Here is a 17,441-nt window from a genome sequence, read left to right as displayed (position 1 = left end):
AGAGGTAATGTAAATGTGGGTTTGGAGCCTAGCCCTGGAGTCTAATTCTTGACTATTTCACGTATTAGCTCTGAGAACGTAGCCAAGTTCTGAATCTCAGTTTCTTCATCAGTGAAATGGGGCTATTCTCTTAAAGATTTCTTAGGAGTCAGGGAGACTCTATGAAGCATTCAGTGTAGTAGAAACATTTAGCCTACATCACCTTCATCACTACTACCACCTCTACCTTTGCCACCACCATCACCACCATTAGCACTCCCACTGCCACCATCACCACTACACCTTCCTCACCACCTCCATCACCACCCCCACCATCACCTCCATTAACACACAAGCTCCATCACAACCATCACCTCCACCACCACCACCCCCATCACCTCCATCACCATCTCCATCACCTCCACCACCACCACCATCACCTCCCTGATCTCCACCACCACCTCCTTCACCACCACCACCACTACCATCAATAATCAGGGCAGCAAGTATTGGGAAAAAGATCCCCTGTCTGCAACTTTGGTCTAATGACATTTCCAGGTCAGCAGTGATCACACCGCATTATTTATAAATGATTTCATTTCAGAGCTGACCTTAGGTGCTGGCCTCAGCCTGACTCAGGTGAAGTACATCTTGGGTGAAGTAATCCAGAACCTCCCAGAGGAGAAGACACGGATGTACCAAGCTCTCTTGAAGCATTTGCGAACTCTGGCTGGATCTCAGATCAGGAACATGGCCGTATGTATTCGATGATGGTAAACTCTGGCATACATGTCTCGGGTAACTGTCCCTGGCAAATCGTGATATTTTTTGTTCATTTAAACAGACAAAATATAGTAATTCTCCAAAACCTTGCTTACTCCTTACTTTATCACCTGTGTTTTTATAATTCTGTAACAGGTATTGAAAATAATTCCATTATTTTTAAAAGTCTTTAGGGGGCCATATCGTGAGCAGGCACCTAGATTCAGATCTGAATCCCCTCCTGGCTGTGGGCAACTGTACCCTCAACTTGCTATCAAAAAGTAAGTGATAGCTCCTTCTTGGAAATTATTAATCCTGCTCCTCTTATCTGCTTTTCTCTCTGGGGAGGCAGGAGGTCCAGTTTTGAAAATGACTATTCTTTGTAATATTAATAATTCTCCTCACCTGTCTGAATGCTGGAAATTTGGCCGGTCTATTCCTAATTCCCTACACTTCCGCTGTCCTCATCACTTTCTTTTTGAGGCCGCATGCTAGGTCTTTTCCTGTACTGGTCACCCGACATTGACCATGCTTGTGTTGGTTAGTGTCCTATTGTGACCTGAGTAGTAGAGAGAACTATAGTGGCTGAGAATTACTGAGCCCCTTTGTCGAAGACTTTCTCCAGGTGTTACAGGGTGGTTATGGCACCCCCGTCATCTTGTGTGCTCAAACTTCGTTGTTCATTGATGGAAGCCTACAGACTTTTTTTTGTTGAAAATGACGGGGCTCCATTCTATTTTATATGAGTTTTGTTTTTAAAACAAAGTCCAGGGCTTTTAGTAGATTTCTTTTATTTCAACTTGGTTAATAGTTATTACTAATTGGTCCCTTATAAGTCTGTTTTTTATTTTCATTTAAAAATATGGACTAGCTTTCTATTACCTGCATTATTACCTACAATACCTTCAAAATTATCTTAAGGTACCTACGATCTTACAAATACCTACAAAATACCTACAAAATTACCTTACAAATTATCTACAAAACTATCTTAAGGAGGAAGGTTAGTATTCAGAGTTGTATGTTTAAGTAACATCCCTTTAAAACAATCATATGATGAGAAAAACGTCTTGTGATGTGAATGTAAATATCAAAAGCTTCTTAGCTTCCATCCTAAAGTCCTATTACATTATAGCTTTAAGTGGTTCCTCTCCCAGTGTATAGATTGAAGAATAGAAATTCCTTGGGTGCTGGAAAAAGAGATTAAAAAAAATAAGGCAGCACCTCACTAGTACACATTCCTTAAAAGCAATTTATTTATTCGTTCCTGAATCTTGTAGTTTCCTGGTTATAAACAATACATGTTTGTTGAGTGACTTGATCAGAATATGAAGAGGGATATTAATATCTGCAGCCTGCTTACAAAACTCAAAATGAATTTTGCTGTCTGGGAAGAAGACTGTTCATGTCCTGTTCTGTGTGGCCTCTGGGCCACTTTGCTAGATATTTTCATTTATAAGCAAGCAAACAAGCAAACAACAACAACAACAACAAAACAGGTGGGACCTAGTCTGGAAGAAATACAAGATGCCATTGTAGGAGAAAGATTTGCCAAGCATAGAAAGAACACTTCCTTTCCCAAACAGCCAGTTTCATCAGATTATTTGGTAGAATTATTTCCAAAGTTTTATTGTTTAACAGAACAGATTCCAGGGAAAGTGTCATTTCTTTCCACAGAAGGAAAACGACAGGTTCCTTTAAACGAGGAATTTCTCAGAAGGTGCCCCAGTGCAGATCTGAAGCCTGAAGAGATCCTGATCTCAGTAAACATATCCCACTCAAGGAAGGTGAGAACCTTCTTTCAGTCTCCTGCTTTTACCATGAGTCTGCAGCTTGTTAATTCCAACATAGGTGAGTTAAGAAAAGGTGTTGACTATTTACAGGGAAGATTAAGTACTCGTGAGTAGTCACCTTTTACTTGTGTTATGTACTCCCCGATCATTCCCAGAATCAGGAGACCTTTGTCTCCTGAGACCCTGTCTCTATCATTCTCTCTCTCTCTCTTTCTCCACCTAACCCAAACTCTAAAGTTACTCCCTATAGATCTTTATCAATTCTTTGATCCATAAGGCTTTTCCCTAAAGAATACTTGAAAATACACTCTACCTGTATCTTGGGGTTTAAAAGAGGCTGGAAAAAAAAAATACATTGCCAACAGAACTTAGCAGAAAGAGGAACTTTGGACTCTAAGTGAATTCAGACTCAAGACTGAATCCTGGTTTCAGGACCTGTGACCTGAACTTACCACCAGATCAGGCTGAGGCTTAGATATGTCATCTGTAAAATGGAATAATCATGCCTGCCTTGAAGGGCATACTAGTTTGCTAGGGCTGCTGTCATAAGGAACCACAGGCTGAGTGGCTTAACCAATAGAACTTTATTTTCTCACAATTCCGAAGGCTAGAAGCCTGATATCAAGATGTCAGCAAGATTGGTTTCTTCAAAGGCTTCTCTCCTTGGCTCATAGATAACCATCTTCTCCCTATGGCTTTACATGGTTTTCCCTCTGTTTATGTCCAAATTAACTCTTATGAGGATGCCACCATGTTAGCTGAGAGCCCATGCTAATTAACTCATTTTACTCTGAATACCTCTTTAAAGACCGTATCTCTAAATACTGTCATATTCGGAAGTCCTGGGGGTTAGGACTTTAATATATCAGTTTTGGGGGACAGAGTGCAGCCCACAACAGAGTGTGACAAGGGCCTGCGAGGCGGTGCACATAAACCGTTTAGTGCATTGTTATCATTCACAGTAGTTCTACATGTGCTGCTTACCTTTTGCCTTCAGTGGGAATTTGTGTCAGGCTTCCGACAAGCCCAGCGCCGACAGAATGCGCTCGCCATAGTCAATTCCGGAATGAGAGTCTTTTTTGGAGAAGGAGATGGCATCATCCGAGAGTTATGCATCTTGTATGGAGGTGTTGGTCCAACCACTGTCTGTGCAAAGAATTCCTGCCAGAAACTCATCGGAAGGTATGGCATCCTGTCCTTATATTCCAGGTCTTTGCGTGGTGACACATGGTTATGAGAAGAAAAAGGCTTACTACCTTCCTATTTAATGTCATGGAATTCCAGTAAGATTTCATGATTATTTCAGGTGTTTTGATTATAGTGAATTCTGAAGTGGGCATCATGTAGTCTGCATGCGTGTGTGCATGTGTGGGGGTGGGGGTGTGTGAGAGAGAGAGACAGACAGACAGACAGGGGGCAGGGAGAGGGAGAAGGAAAGAAAGAGAGAACCCATCTCCCAGTACTAAGACCAGTAAGCAAAATAAGAAAATACTCATTTTCTACCATGAGAAAAATAATTTACCATGATTAAAAAAAAAATAGACTCTTTGGAGTTTGTTTTATAATAAATGGCTAAAGTCATTTGCTTACATGATTTTTGTTTCTCTAGATAATACTGATAGCTGATATTTCTGGAGCATTGACTAGGTTATCAGTTACCATTTCAAAAGTAGAATGGTTACCAACAAAGAAGAATGGTTAAAAGTATGAACTCAGTCAACCCCAATGAACTCTGTGATCTCAGTCAGCTTACTGAGCCTCAGTGTCTTTCCTTATCCGTCAAAGGGTGGTAATGATCCCCACCTCATAGGATTAAATGAGTGACTACAAACAAGGTGCTTACAACAGGACCAGGCATGCAGTGAACATTCTAGTGATAGAGGGGTTGGTTACTGCTGAGCTAAGGACTTAACACAAGCTGTCATTTCTTTCTCATGACCATTCCAGGAGGTGAGTTCTACTCTCATTCTCCTTTTACCGATGAGGAAGAGGTGGGCCTGGGCCAGACACCTTGAGAGTGAAGGACTGTGATTTGAACTTGGGTTGGCCAGCTGTGGAGCTTGTCCTCTTACTCCCTGCATCCCACCGTCATTATTTGTCTCACACACGAGCTGAGCCTGTGAGGTAATGAGTGTTGTCAGCTAGGTGTCTTCTCTTTGGTTCCCATAGGCCCTGGAATGAAGAGATGTTGGATGCAGCTTGCAGGCTGGTTCTGGACGAAGTTACCCTTCCAGGCTCAGCTCCGGGTGGGAGGGTGGAGTTCAAGAGGACCCTCACCATCAGCTTCCTCTTCAAGTTCTACCTGGAAGTGTCACAGTTTCTGAAGGGGATGGTAAATGGAACTGACCACATGTTAGCTTTCCCAGCACTGAGGGCTGCTGTGATACCCAAAGTAGAGGCAACAACCCCATGGGGAACAGCTATGGAATAGGGGGACACAACCCAAATTAAAACCCTTGGCCTTGCTGGGCATCCTCTGGGCTGCCGTTGATGGCTGGTGTACTTGAAGAAGATTTGCAAGGAGAGCAGAGTTGGGCAGGCCTGTGTTTAACACTACTCAGCCATCGTGTTTCTGACTGTTGTTGGTCTAGGAGGTGTGCAGAAAGCTCGTTCATGAGTCGAATATATTTTCCCCTCAGCAGAGCATCTCTCCCACTCGTTAAGGGTCACCTTTGTGCATTCGACTCTCTTTTCTGGATTCAGCTTCATTTCTCTCACCTATAAGACGATAGCGGCCACTCCACAAGGTTATGGTGAAATGGGTCCTCACAGGAAAAAGGCTCAGTGGGTCCCTAGTGCTTCTGAGGAGCATGGGAAGACTGCCTTGTAGTCATCTTGGTGATAGTAGTATCACCCAGGCATTCTTTTGCCTGGTCTCCCTTGTGCCAAACAGTTACAAGGTTGTTGATTCGGGAGGACACAACTAAAAGGATTTCTCTGAATAAATTTTCTAGACCCAAAAGGAACTTGAAGCATACTGGCCTCATTAATCCCATGCTACATCCGGCTGATCCAACTAGACTAGAAGCCAAGAACATTCTTCATGTGGTGTAGAACTTAGTATGATCACTTTAATAAGAGTCACAAAATTTTCTCTTAATACTGCTTCTGAGAGTATTTTTTCATTTTAGAAGGAGTCAACTAAGAACCAGAGGGTTATATCCAGTTTCTGAGAATGGAAGACTGACAATATCTAAGTGACACACTCACCAGGCAAACAAAAGAGGAAAAATAAAGCCAACTGTAGACCCTTCCAGTTAATAGCAAACTAATATAATTTCTTGGGTGAATCAAGTGATATCACTTAAAGCGTCTACCTTGTAGTGTCATGCTTTCCATTCAACCTCCTCTATCAATATTGCTCTATTATTAAAAATAGTGGCCTTTGTTGGCTTTAATTTTACATTAAAAAATTTTAATTGTAAAAACTAACCATCAGGTGTACTGTTTAAAGTCTCATATAAGGACGCAGTGATCCGTTCCTCTCAGTTCTCAGAGGTGTCCCTCCTGGGGCTCTGGGCCCCTTGCTCCTGTGGGACTGTAGCAGGCAGAGAGCCGTCTGTAGTTTCCTTCCTCTCCCGCTGGCGAGGTGGTGCAACACAGAGCTGACATTCCTTCGCTTTGGCTCTCACCTTTTCCCAGCTTGAGTATTCCCTTCCTTCCCATTTTATTTACTTAGCTCCTGTCTTCCTGTTTTATTAGTTTGTAAGTCCTCAGATCATTTAGGCAAGCATGTGAGAGGATCCTAAGAAACCTAAAGACGTTGGAGGTCAGTCGTCTGTATTCAGTTGGTGCTTCATGATGTGTAGTAGTATGTATGGGCCTTCCAGAACATGTGTCCTGGAGGTCAGGGAGCTGCGGCTACCCCCAGGGTTCTGCGCAGAGCAAGCACTTGCTGAATGGTAGACTTCCCAGTTGAGCTGCTTGTCAAGAACCATGGTAACCTCCCTTCTAAGACTGTTCCGGCCTATTTTAAATCTCTGCTATGGTTCTGCCCTTCAGGATCCTGTTCACTATCCTAGCCTTGCAGGCAAGGATGCGAGTGCCTTAGAAGACCTTCATTCCAGACATCACTCCAGTACCTTAAAGTACCAGGTGGGTGGCTTTTTTTTTTTTTTTTTTTTTTAAATCAAAGGCCTGGCCTGTAATTCCTTCACCTGGACACCCCACTCCCCTCACAGTGATTCTCAAGCTTTCTAAGCTCTAGCTCCCCTTCTGGTGAACTCGGGCTTCTCCAGTGTTAATTATAATTTCAAACTCAGTGACAAATTTTGACAAAAGATAGAACTAGCCATGACAGTTTTCTAAAAAATGCCTGTTTTTGGTCTTGAAGTTCCTGTGTTTTGCTCTGTGGCCTTGAACCACTGACAGGCATGAGCTGTGGCTAGCTTGCCACACACTTTCTGCCTTTGGCGTTGTGGAAGCCGGAGCGCAACCAAAGTCAAATTCTGTGTCAAGGCCCGTGGCTGCTTTGATTTCATTTATAGAGGAACAGAAAACACAGGCCTTGGAGGTTGGTGAAAATGCAGTCATGGTTTTTTTTGTTTGTTTGTTTTGTTTTGTTTTGTTTTGTTTTACAAAGTTACTGGTTTACTTTGTTTTTGAATAAGCAATTCTATACACAACAGATACATTGTTGAACATGACATCTGAGACTAATGATGTACTACATGTTGGCTAATTGAATTTAAATTAAAAAAAAAAAAGTTTGCTTCCCCAGTCTCTATTCTTCGGGTATCTTTTCTGTGAGTTACATTTAGAGTTGAATCAAACTAAATTCTAAGAGCTATTCAAGCTCTCCTAATGAAAGCTGACTATTAAAATAGAATTCCTCACGACTTTCAAATGGAGTTTTCCACCACAACATTGTAAAAATACCACCCAAAGTCACCCTGTTGGTAAACTGGATAAGATTGAATGTGGTTTTCCTTAAAATTGTTATCAAGAAACTTTACCTTGAGAGTTTCATTAAGTCAAGAACATGACGAGGCTTTTGAAAGCATCAGTTCATTGACTCTATTGTTGGATTTAGTTGTAAAAGCTGACAGTACGTCATAAGGAATGTTGCCGTTGCTCCATCTCTCTTAAGGTTTTAGGTTCAGGATGTTCAAACATTCAAGGACGCCAAAACCCATTGAAAGTGATGATATTGAAAGTTTTAAAAAGCTGTCATCTTTCCTAATGTTCTGTAAAATATGGAAGCTGCAACCTTCAGCTTATAAATACCGTAATGTTAGCTTGACAGTGGAATAAACCTCAGAAAGGAACAACAGTACATTAACAGGCATTCAAACCACCCAAAGAGAAGTGACAGTTCTCACACAGCGGATGGTCGTAAAAGGGAGCTTGTTATTATAGATTGCAAGGCCAAGTTTTGGAAGTAGTTCATCTCCCACACAGATGAGTTTTCTTTTTGTTTTCCTGTGGTTTTTTTATACACACAGATATTTGCCTTGCTCGAGCATCTCTAGCATTTGTGACAAACATCTTTCCCCAAATCAGTTCATTTGTGCTTCAGGAGATCACCAGTTTGAAGAGACAAATTCATTCCTCTGTGGTCCCTTCAGCCACATAACAAGCAGAAGTAGCAAGTCAGGTACAGCCTCTTTCAGTGGTAGATTGACCCCAACGAACTACCAAAAAAAAAAAAAAAAAAAGTGTTGTATCTTCAGCTAAAACAATCAACTGCATTTTTTATTATTGACTAGGAAAAAGATGCATTTTGGGATTTTTTTCTTCAGTCTTTTTGCCGGCCTCACACAGCAGGATTTCAAAAGGTTTTGTTGTTGTTGTTTTTTCCCCCCAGTGTTATCATGTGTTTCATTATTGACAATAAAAAGTATTATGTCATAGAAAATAGAAAACTCCCAGAGCCTCCACAGGTACTTGAGGATGTGTTTCCTTAATATTTAAGCTTATGAATTACCTGGAATTTTGCTCTTCATGATGGAAAAAAATCTGTTAGGATTTTTAAAAAGTGGGTGATTTTTCACTCAAGTGTTCAAGTTGCAAGCCCCCCCCAGAATCCTAGTACAGCAGGTTGGGGTATTTACAGAGCGAGTTGACCCTTACGATCTAGAACACAAAAAACCATACTTGAGGGAGAGCCCTCAGAACATTTATTTTTCTCTTGATCACCTTCTCAGCTTCTCAAAGGAGAGAGACCAAAGGTCTGACGAGAGCTCTTGGTCCTGAGGACAGAGCGAGGAGCCGTGTCTCTGGGGCTGGTCTGTGGGAGCTGCCTCAGATCCCCTTCCATGCCTGAACCCCCACATGTAAAATTTCCTCTCAGTTTCCCTCTTTGCCTACATTCATGGCCTAATGTCTATCTTTATTTAATGGTGCCTGGGTCAAGTCCTAAATTGTCTTTCTTCAAAAGCTTCTGCTTTCTAGTTGTGCATTATGTTCTAGTAACTACAAAATTGAAGTTTACATTTAAATGAAACACATATGGACACTAAAACAAAAAAAATGCCTATCAGTAAGTGTACATTTTACTGTAAAACAGTAAATTTTGTGTGAGCCAGGAGTAAGTTCATAGCATCCCACACATGTGTCGTGTGCCAAGTCAATTTTAGAAATCACTCTACTTTCTGCATGTAATTGTCAGTCAACATTTGGCTGACATTTTACTGTCTTTGATATTATGAAGAGAGTAAGTTTTTATTTTTTCCATATAACCAATAGAAATGTTGAACATGTTTTCAAATTACACGTGCCACTCCCCTTTACCGTCTTGTTATTCTAGGCCTGTCCCCTGCCTGGACAGCCTCCAATCTATCTCAGGCCAAAGGTTTAATTTTTGGGTCCCTCAAGTAGGTTGACAGTGAACCAGGACCACTCTTCGTGAGTCCCATGAGCAGCAGAGAGCATCGGACAGGTGTCCATTTCAGTATCTTCGTCCTGGAATTTCCACCACCCACGCTCCCATCACCAGCGCCTTAGCAGCTGTAGCCTTCATGTGAGACTCTGAGCTTGGTCTCTGTCCTGCCCCTTAACCCCTCTCTCTTCATATGTCCAGTTCTCCTTCTCCCAATAACCAACCAACCAGGAAAGCTAACAACTCCCTCCTACTTGAAATACTGGGGAAGACATCATGTTTCTTAATGTCTGTTTGGTTCATGAAACATATTTAAGGTACTTAGAGAACCGGTAACAAGACATTTTATTCCATGGGTCTCCAAGAAAGAGTAACATTAGTAAATCATTCTTCAAAATGCAGGTCCCTTTGTCTTCATTCTTTATCAGGATTGTCTAAGTTACAAATTTTAACAATTCCTTCTTAACTTCCTCATTTGGAATAGGAAAAGAAGGGCTCTTCTTGTGGACAGCATGCTCTCCGTATTTTATGAAACATAGTCATGATACCATCATGCCCTTCTGAAAAACATTATGTATGCCGTTGCTTAGATACAATAGTAAAATAATTTTGGTAATAAAATTGAAAGAAATATGGGAGCATTAACAAGATGATATAATTTTACATTTTTAGAAAGAAATATTTATATTCATTTACTCACATAAATGGAAGTTGCATTAGAGATACTTGTGTTCTATATTCAGAAAAAGTAGGGAAAAAAATTAGAACAATTTCATGACCATGCATCCCAGTTTGCCTACTGTATCACTGAAACAGGCTTCTTGTCCTCGTGTTATTATTAACAATGACAACTTTCAGTGTCAAAATTGTTCTGGTTTGGATGTAAATTATATAGCTACCCTCTTATGGGAGATGTGCATAATATTATAAAAATGATTTAAAAAATGATATGTTGGTTTTTGATTAAACAGAGTGTAGACTCTAAGCAGCTCCCTCAAGACCCAATTGGCCATCCCATCATGCACCTGTCTGGTATTAAGCACGCCACGGGTGAAGCCATCTACTGTGACGACATGCCTACAGTGGACCAGGAGCTTTTCTTGTCTTTTGTAACAAGTTCAAGAGCTCATGCTAAGATTGTGTAAGTGATAAAGTCCTAATTAGACAATATGATTTCCTTTCATCTAAGTCACGTAAGTGGTAAGTAATGGTACAAAGAGGATGGGCTATTTATTGGCAATATCCAGTGCAGATTGGGAGGGAAGTTAGATCAAAATGTAGGACTTAATACAATTTGTCCCTCCATGCACAGTTGCCCCTTGAACAACACGGGTTTGAACTGTGCAGGTCCACTTATATGTGGGGTTTGTTTTTTTTTTAATGCTAGTACTATGAAAACATTTTCTTTTCTCTAGCTTACTTTATTGTAAAAATACGGTATATAATACATATAACGTGCAAATATATGTTCTTTCACTGTTGATGTTATTAACGAGGCTTCTGGTCAACAGTAGGCTATTAGTAGTTAAGTTTTGGAGGAATAAAGTTTATATGCGGATTTTTCAACTGTGTAGGGGATCAGTACCCCCAACCCCTACGTTGAACTTGAATTCATTCAAGTTCAAGTAATAGCTTCAATGTCCAGGGAATTTGTTCCCAGTCATCTGAGAACTATTAGAGTTGGATGTACCTTACCACTCAGATGTCTTATTCTCCAGTTAAGCTTGTTCGCCATGGTCTTCGGGCTGGGGCTTCTCTGAGGACCTGCTCTGTTGCTCTGATCTAGGTCTATTGATCTGTCAGAAGCTCTCAGCCTGCCTGGCGTGGTGGACATTGTGACTGAGGAACATCTTCGTGGTGTAAACTCCTTCTCCATTTTAACCAAACCAGAGGAACTTCTGAGGACAGAGGAGGTATGGCATCTTTGCTTTCTGTTTCAAAAATAATTTCCTCGGTTAATGTTCTTAAAGATGGCATCAAATTTGGCACATCATAAAGGATTCCAGTAATTCCTTAAAACACCATTATTCTAATGGTGAATGAATTCAAATATATTTATTTTCCACATAAGAAGTTGACTAGTTCCATAAAAGATACTTGGTGTTTTCCTATTTTCTAGTAGTAATCTTACTACTAGAAGGGGAGGGGCAGAGGGAAAGAGAAAAGAGATGAATCCTAGGCAGACTCCACACCCAGCATGGAGCTGGATGTGGGACTAGATCTCATGACCCTGAGCTCATGACCTGAGCCAAAATCAAGAGTCAGACACTTAACTGACTGGGCCACCCAAGTGCCCCTTTTCTTAGCTTTTAATATGAGAATTCTGTCCCCCTCTCTAAACTCAGTCCAACTCAGTCATGTATACAGCCCTGTGTTCCACCAGGATCTTTAAGTGAGCACCTAATGTGGCTGGCCACTAGCCGAGTAAGACCCAAGTGGTCCTTACCCTCACAGAGCGTAAAGTCCAGAGGAAAAGGTGAAGTGGACCTTTAATGCACTTCTGACTTCGTATTAAGCTTGCTTACTTGCTCCTTTGTCTCCTAGTAAAAGCCCCTGAGTGAGACCCTGAGTCTGAGTCATTGGCAGGCTCCGCACACTGCTTCCCACGCAGCAGGTGGAGGAACACGACAGTGGCTGTTGCCACTTAACGGTTTCAGATGATTCAGACTGATCTGGCTGCTGCATCTTAAGTTTTCAGAAAATGCACCACGGGTGGCATTCGGCAGGTTTTCTGTCTAAGACGGACTTCTCAGTTCAGTGTCGACCCCAAAGCGCTTCCTCCTTCCAGAGTCCCGACTTCCAGCTCTCGCTGGCTGGTTTAGTGGCTACGAATGAAAACTTGATGACCCGAGTGTTAAGTGGAGGTTGAAACTCTCGCAAGGCAGGGCTGTGTGGGGCTGGCAGAAGACAGGATTGTGGCCTTTGCTGACTGTTAAGTAAACAAGCAAAACCCTTCGGAGCTGCAGGATAGTGCTTCCTCCGGGAGGGGTGCGGACGTCGATGACCAGCATCTCGGGGGCACGTGGGTGTGCCGGGCCACAGGGGCAAACCCTGGCACCCAGGCAGAGCAGAGCAGGGAGCCATCATGAGCGCCTTTGTTACTTTAATCCCTTTTGTAAGTTACCCCTTTAAAACAGTCTTTTCACTGTAGCACTTCTAAGCATATATAAGAACAGAGAATAGTGCAATGAATCCCTGTCGACCATGGCGCCAACAGTTGCCAGCGTTTCACCATCTGCCATATAACTGTCCCTGCCCACCCACACCCGGCAGACACACTTCTGGGTGTGGCTGTGGGGGTGTGCGCACGCACGCCCGCTAGATCTTTCTTATTACCATTTCTTTTTTCTGATGACAACACAACTATGTGCTTGTTGGAGGAAAGACTTAATAGTTGAAAGTCAATTTTTAAATGAGTGATTACCTTTGAATTATGATCATGGTATAAGGTGAGAGAGAACGGAGCAGTCACAGTGACTTCTTCCAGTCTTATTTTACCTTTCTGGAGCCTTAGTTTTATTCCCATCAACTTTCTGCTCCGATCCCTGCGTGATCTCCTTAGACCACCTGCCCCACTTGCAGGCGGAACGATGGTGGGGACGCTCTGTGCTTGCCTGTGTCTTGGCTAGTACAGGCTCCGTCCCTACATGAAAAGTCTGTGCTCCACCAGCGTTTGGGACACACATTTTCTCACTGGCAGGCTGCGCTTTCATTTCCTCCCTCTGTCGTCTCTGATGAGATGGGCTATGACCTTCTGGTCTTCCCTTTCTAGAAGCTTCCTCTCAGAATGGCCCTGATCATGGTGGCAGGCACAGGTCGAGCCATGTGACTGGCTCTCCTCAACCCTTCCACAGCCCCAGTGCGCTGACCTGGAGTTTTTATGCGACAGTCACTCCCGCCCCTCCTCAGCCACTTCTGCCAGTGATGCCACACAAAGACCTGAACTTTCCTAGTCCCTGGGTGTTGGTTCCTCTACACACAGGGCAAAAAGAAACCACTGAAAGAGGCAGAGCCCTCCAGATTGGTAGGTAGTGGTTTTAATAAGAAAGGGAACTTCTGGGGCCTGGGTGGCTCAGTCGTTAGGCGTCTGTCTTTGGCTTAGGTCATGATCACAGGGTCCTGGGGTCGAGCCCCCATCAGGCTCCCTGCTTAGCAGGAAGCCTGCTTCTCCCTCTCCCTCTCCCCCTGCTTGTGTTCCCTCTTTTCGCTGTGTCTCTCTCGGTAAAATAAATAAATAAAATCTTAAAAAAAAAAAAAAAAAGAAAAGGAAAGGAAGAAAGGGAGCTTCTGAGTTTTATCTCGGGCAGCCACGAGACTGAGAGACATCGGCACCCATCCGCCAGAATCGTAAAAGTGCACACGTGTAGGGGCCTTAACTGGGTTCAGTCCTGTGTGCCATCCAGATGGTCTACGCCACACCTTACTCCCTCAGGCCCCAGTTCCTACTGGGGAAACCGTACATTCTAAAGACAGGGGAGGAGTGAGGAGCCTCCATTTGCCTGGCTCAAGCTCAAGGGTCCACCGGGATCCCGTCCTGTCAGTGACCTCCAACAGTGGGGTTGCCAGGCCGGCTCTGACGAAGGCGCTTTCTCACCAGAGCCCTTGTTAACAGCCGTGCTGCACATGTGAAGGGGTTAGTTACTGTGTGTCTAGCTCTGTGCTGGGGGGAGGAGGAAAAGGAGTGAAAGGAGAGGGCCTGGGACCTGTGCTCCCTGGGGACAGAAGTCTCTCTGTGTCACAGGTGTCCTGTGTGGGCCAGCTTGTCTGTGCCGTGATCGCGGAGTCCGAGGTTCAGGCAAAGCGAGCAGCCAAGCGAGTGAAGTTTGTCTACGAAGATTTGCAGCCACTGATCCTGACAATCGAGGTAACGAGCACCGATGGATCCGTTAAAATGCTTTTCGTTACAGTGACAGGAAAGAAAATCGGACTCCAAGTAGTGTCCCACACAGAGGGGCTTTGTTGGCCCTAGACTGTCGGTGTCAGCAAAGAACCTGGTTCTGTGCCTCTCCTCTCTGCTGCCCACAGCCCAGGCCTTAGCCCCTCCCCTGGAGTCACAGGATGGCAGCAGGAGTTTCCGGTCTGTGTCCAGGGAGGGAGAGAGCAGCATTGTCCCAGCATTCCCAGGATTCCAAGCGTGAGCCCTGAGGTCCAGCCTTATCAGGCCACTTGGGCCACACACCCATCTCTGAACAAATGATTAGCCAGAGGCATGGCGGACCTGTTGGTTACTGCTGAGGAGTTAGGTTTCTTTGAAGTGTGTGGGCTTGGGGGAGGAGGGGGGATGGAGACGTGAGCAGAAATCTGGTCACTGAAGGGGGCAGGTGAGAGGGGGGCTGTGTGGGCAGCCAGTGGTGTCCAGGACCCTGAGTTCACCGGCACCCTGACTCTCTCGGGGGTGTGCAGGAACCAGCAAGACACTCTGTGAAGCAAATATTGGAGACACTATGTTTAGATTCGTTAGAGCCTATCTGATGAGTATGAGGAATGGAATCCTATGATGCCTGTCGCTATTTTGGCCACTTAAACCAACTGGAATATTGCATTTTCTATCCTGTTTTTTAGAAAGGAGTTAGAGATTTACAAAGATACAAGACTCATCTCCATGAAATGATAGGGTGTTCTGTATCCATTTCATTGGTTCCTGTAATTTACTGAATAATGAAAGCATGCAAGTTGGGAAAGCAGCATGAATAGATTAGATGCAGCACAGACAGGCTCCATGGACTCTGGGAATACATTATCTTCAAATCGAAATGAATGACTTGTTCTCTAGGTGACTAGCGTGCCCTGTGGCGGAGAATGAGAAACTGACTTGGCTCAGATTAGTGTCTCCAGAAGAACTTGGCCTTGGTGTGTTTCTTATCGTGCTGCCTTATTCCTAGGAGCATAGCGTTTGTTTATGGACAGTGTCATCAGTGTTTTAAACATGAAATTAAAATCACGTCAAGAAGACAAACATACAGAAGTTAAGCCGGAGTCAAGGAGTGACAAAGTTTCCCTAAAATTTCCTAGCCAGTTTCAGATTCAAACATTCTCTTCCCTTCCTAGTCAGATGTTGCCTCTGCACTTGTCTACTTTATGCACTTATTCCCCAGCATTTTGCTTTCAAGGTTCTTCTAAATAAGAAATTATTCCTTAATTACTTCTTCATAAGAAATTATTTACATGCTACTTCATCAAAATTTTGTTGACAGTCCTTTGCCCAGTCCTGGTGGTTGAATGTCTTCCCTTCCCCACCCCGACCTTCCAGTCAAATAAATTTCTAAACAAGCAAACAGAGGCCACACTCTCCTTGCCCTCCCTCACTCCATCTGGCAGATCCCCCGTTGTTTACCAGAGAATACCAGCATCAAACCCCAAACTTTGACATGTGGAGGAGAACTGACTCACATTTTTATCAGAGTTCAAGCTCTCCAAGGTCAACCAACTGGATCAGAGTGGATTTAATCAAAATTTTTAGCAGGAAAATATGCCCAGCTCCACACACATTACATAGGTTGGTTTTTTTTTTTAATCGCTTTTTTGGACCAAGAATTATTTGGGAAATTGTCTCAAACTTACTCAAAAAGCAAGCAGCAAGTAAAGTGGAAAAAGATTACACTTTTAGAAAATGGGATTTATAAAACTTCTGTTTTCAACCTGGAATATCTGAATTGTAGATTAATAAGAAAGACAAAAAATTCATTCTAGAAGGAGCTGTATTATCAATTTAAATAGCATAAAAAAATAAATGTATCTCTGCTACTAGCACTAAGGTTTAACCAAGCTTATGCTTTCTAGAGTGTTTAATAGTGTGAATGGTGAAACTCTTTCAAAACTCTTGGCTCAAGAGATCAGGCTGATGACCAGAAAAACATGTCCCCCCCACCAGAATCTATCAGTCGTCATGGTCAACAACATGACCGCAGCTAACACTTAGGTCAAAGCAGGTTTTATGCATTAACTCCCTAAAAGCTCACAACAGTCCTGTGAAGAAAAACCGTTATTATCTTTATTCTGCTGAAGAAACAGGAAGACAGCTCACACAGTCACACAGCTAGTCAGAAATAGAAACAATGAGCAAACCGTCTGTCAAGGAACCCAGCTCCCCCCACTTTCTGAATGGAGGCAATGGCAGGGTCACGATACAACAGCTCTGGAAGGTACCCTGTAGGTCTAATCATCTACTAGTGGCTGGAGGAAACCACAGTTGGGATAATTCCTAACTGCCTGGGGCTGGGATTTCGTGGGTGACCAATAATCCCCGGCAGGTAATGCTGGCAGGAGCTGGCATGTCACATTTGCCAGGGGACACAGGGATTACAGCAAGAGAAATTCCTAGAAAAGCTAAGAAAACCAGCCTAGGTGATTGTAGTTGCACCCCTGATGATGTGTACCCAGCGTTGTCTCCCTTCACTGGGCACCCAGGAGAAGCCAGTGGACCCAGCACGTAAGTGGCTTTGTTGGGGAATCTCGCTTCCAGGGCCGGAGTCCCAGATGCTCTATTGCCTTGTGCAAATGCCGTGCTCATCCTCCCAAAAGAGGAACATGGGACCTCCAGGCCCACCATGATCCTTGTCACTGGAATGTATTTAGTTAGCATTTACTGAGCATTTATCGTATGCCATGTAAGCTCTTTGCCCGTCTCATTTCATTTTATCTGCACAACTCCATCAGAGCTATGTGCCCACCTGTGTCTCCGTGGTACAGACGAGGCTCAGAAAGAAGAGATAATAGGCCCACAGTCAAACAGGTAGTCAGTGGAGAGAATGGACGTGATTCTGACTGGGTCCAGAGTCCTGAGCTCTAAACCCATGTGCTGTGTGGCCTTGGCTTTGAATAGTGGGTTGTGGAGCGAATAGTACAGTCTTCCTGGAAAATATTAGTTCCATTCCGGGACCACCTTCCGTGCTGGGGTTCTCCCTGAGTGTCCTCCATTTTGACTCGATGGGCACGTTTGTCCTGGCTCTGTGAGGGGTCTCTCTGAAGGCTGGTTCTTAACTCGTCACTGGGACTGTGCTGAGTGAAGGCGCAGGGGGTTCCAGAGCAGGAGACATGCTGCCCCGACTCCGATGACGCTGCAGCGAGGGTGGCGGCCACCAGAGGGC

At 43.7% G+C, this 17,441-nt stretch overlaps 1 protein-coding gene across 1 annotated transcript in view; it reads left to right on the top strand.

The window, feature by feature from the left end:
• LOC116869145 (aldehyde oxidase) overlaps positions 1–17,441 on the top strand; it is an 80,015-nt gene that overhangs the window by 28,971 nt on the left and 33,603 nt on the right. Inside the window, exons 11-19 of the mRNA XM_032860125.1 lie at positions 584–735; positions 929–1,022; positions 2,419–2,528; positions 3,532–3,716; positions 4,704–4,866; positions 6,537–6,629; positions 10,326–10,495; positions 11,141–11,267; positions 14,096–14,218. Coding sequence (XP_032716016.1) covers positions 584–735; positions 929–1,022; positions 2,419–2,528; positions 3,532–3,716; positions 4,704–4,866; positions 6,537–6,629; positions 10,326–10,495; positions 11,141–11,267; positions 14,096–14,218 — 1,217 coding nt within the window. The remainder of the gene's footprint in view (positions 1–583; positions 736–928; positions 1,023–2,418; positions 2,529–3,531; positions 3,717–4,703; positions 4,867–6,536; positions 6,630–10,325; positions 10,496–11,140; positions 11,268–14,095; positions 14,219–17,441) is intronic.

The sequence above is a fragment of the Lontra canadensis genome, unplaced genomic scaffold (genome assembly GCF_010015895.1).
Source record: "Lontra canadensis isolate GAN:19392208 unplaced genomic scaffold, GSC_riverotter_1.0 scaffold18, whole genome shotgun sequence".
Lineage (NCBI taxonomy): Eukaryota > Metazoa > Chordata > Mammalia > Carnivora > Mustelidae > Lontra > Lontra canadensis.
Note: the sequence above shows the minus strand (reverse complement) of the source record. Positions and strands in the feature narration are given on the sequence as shown.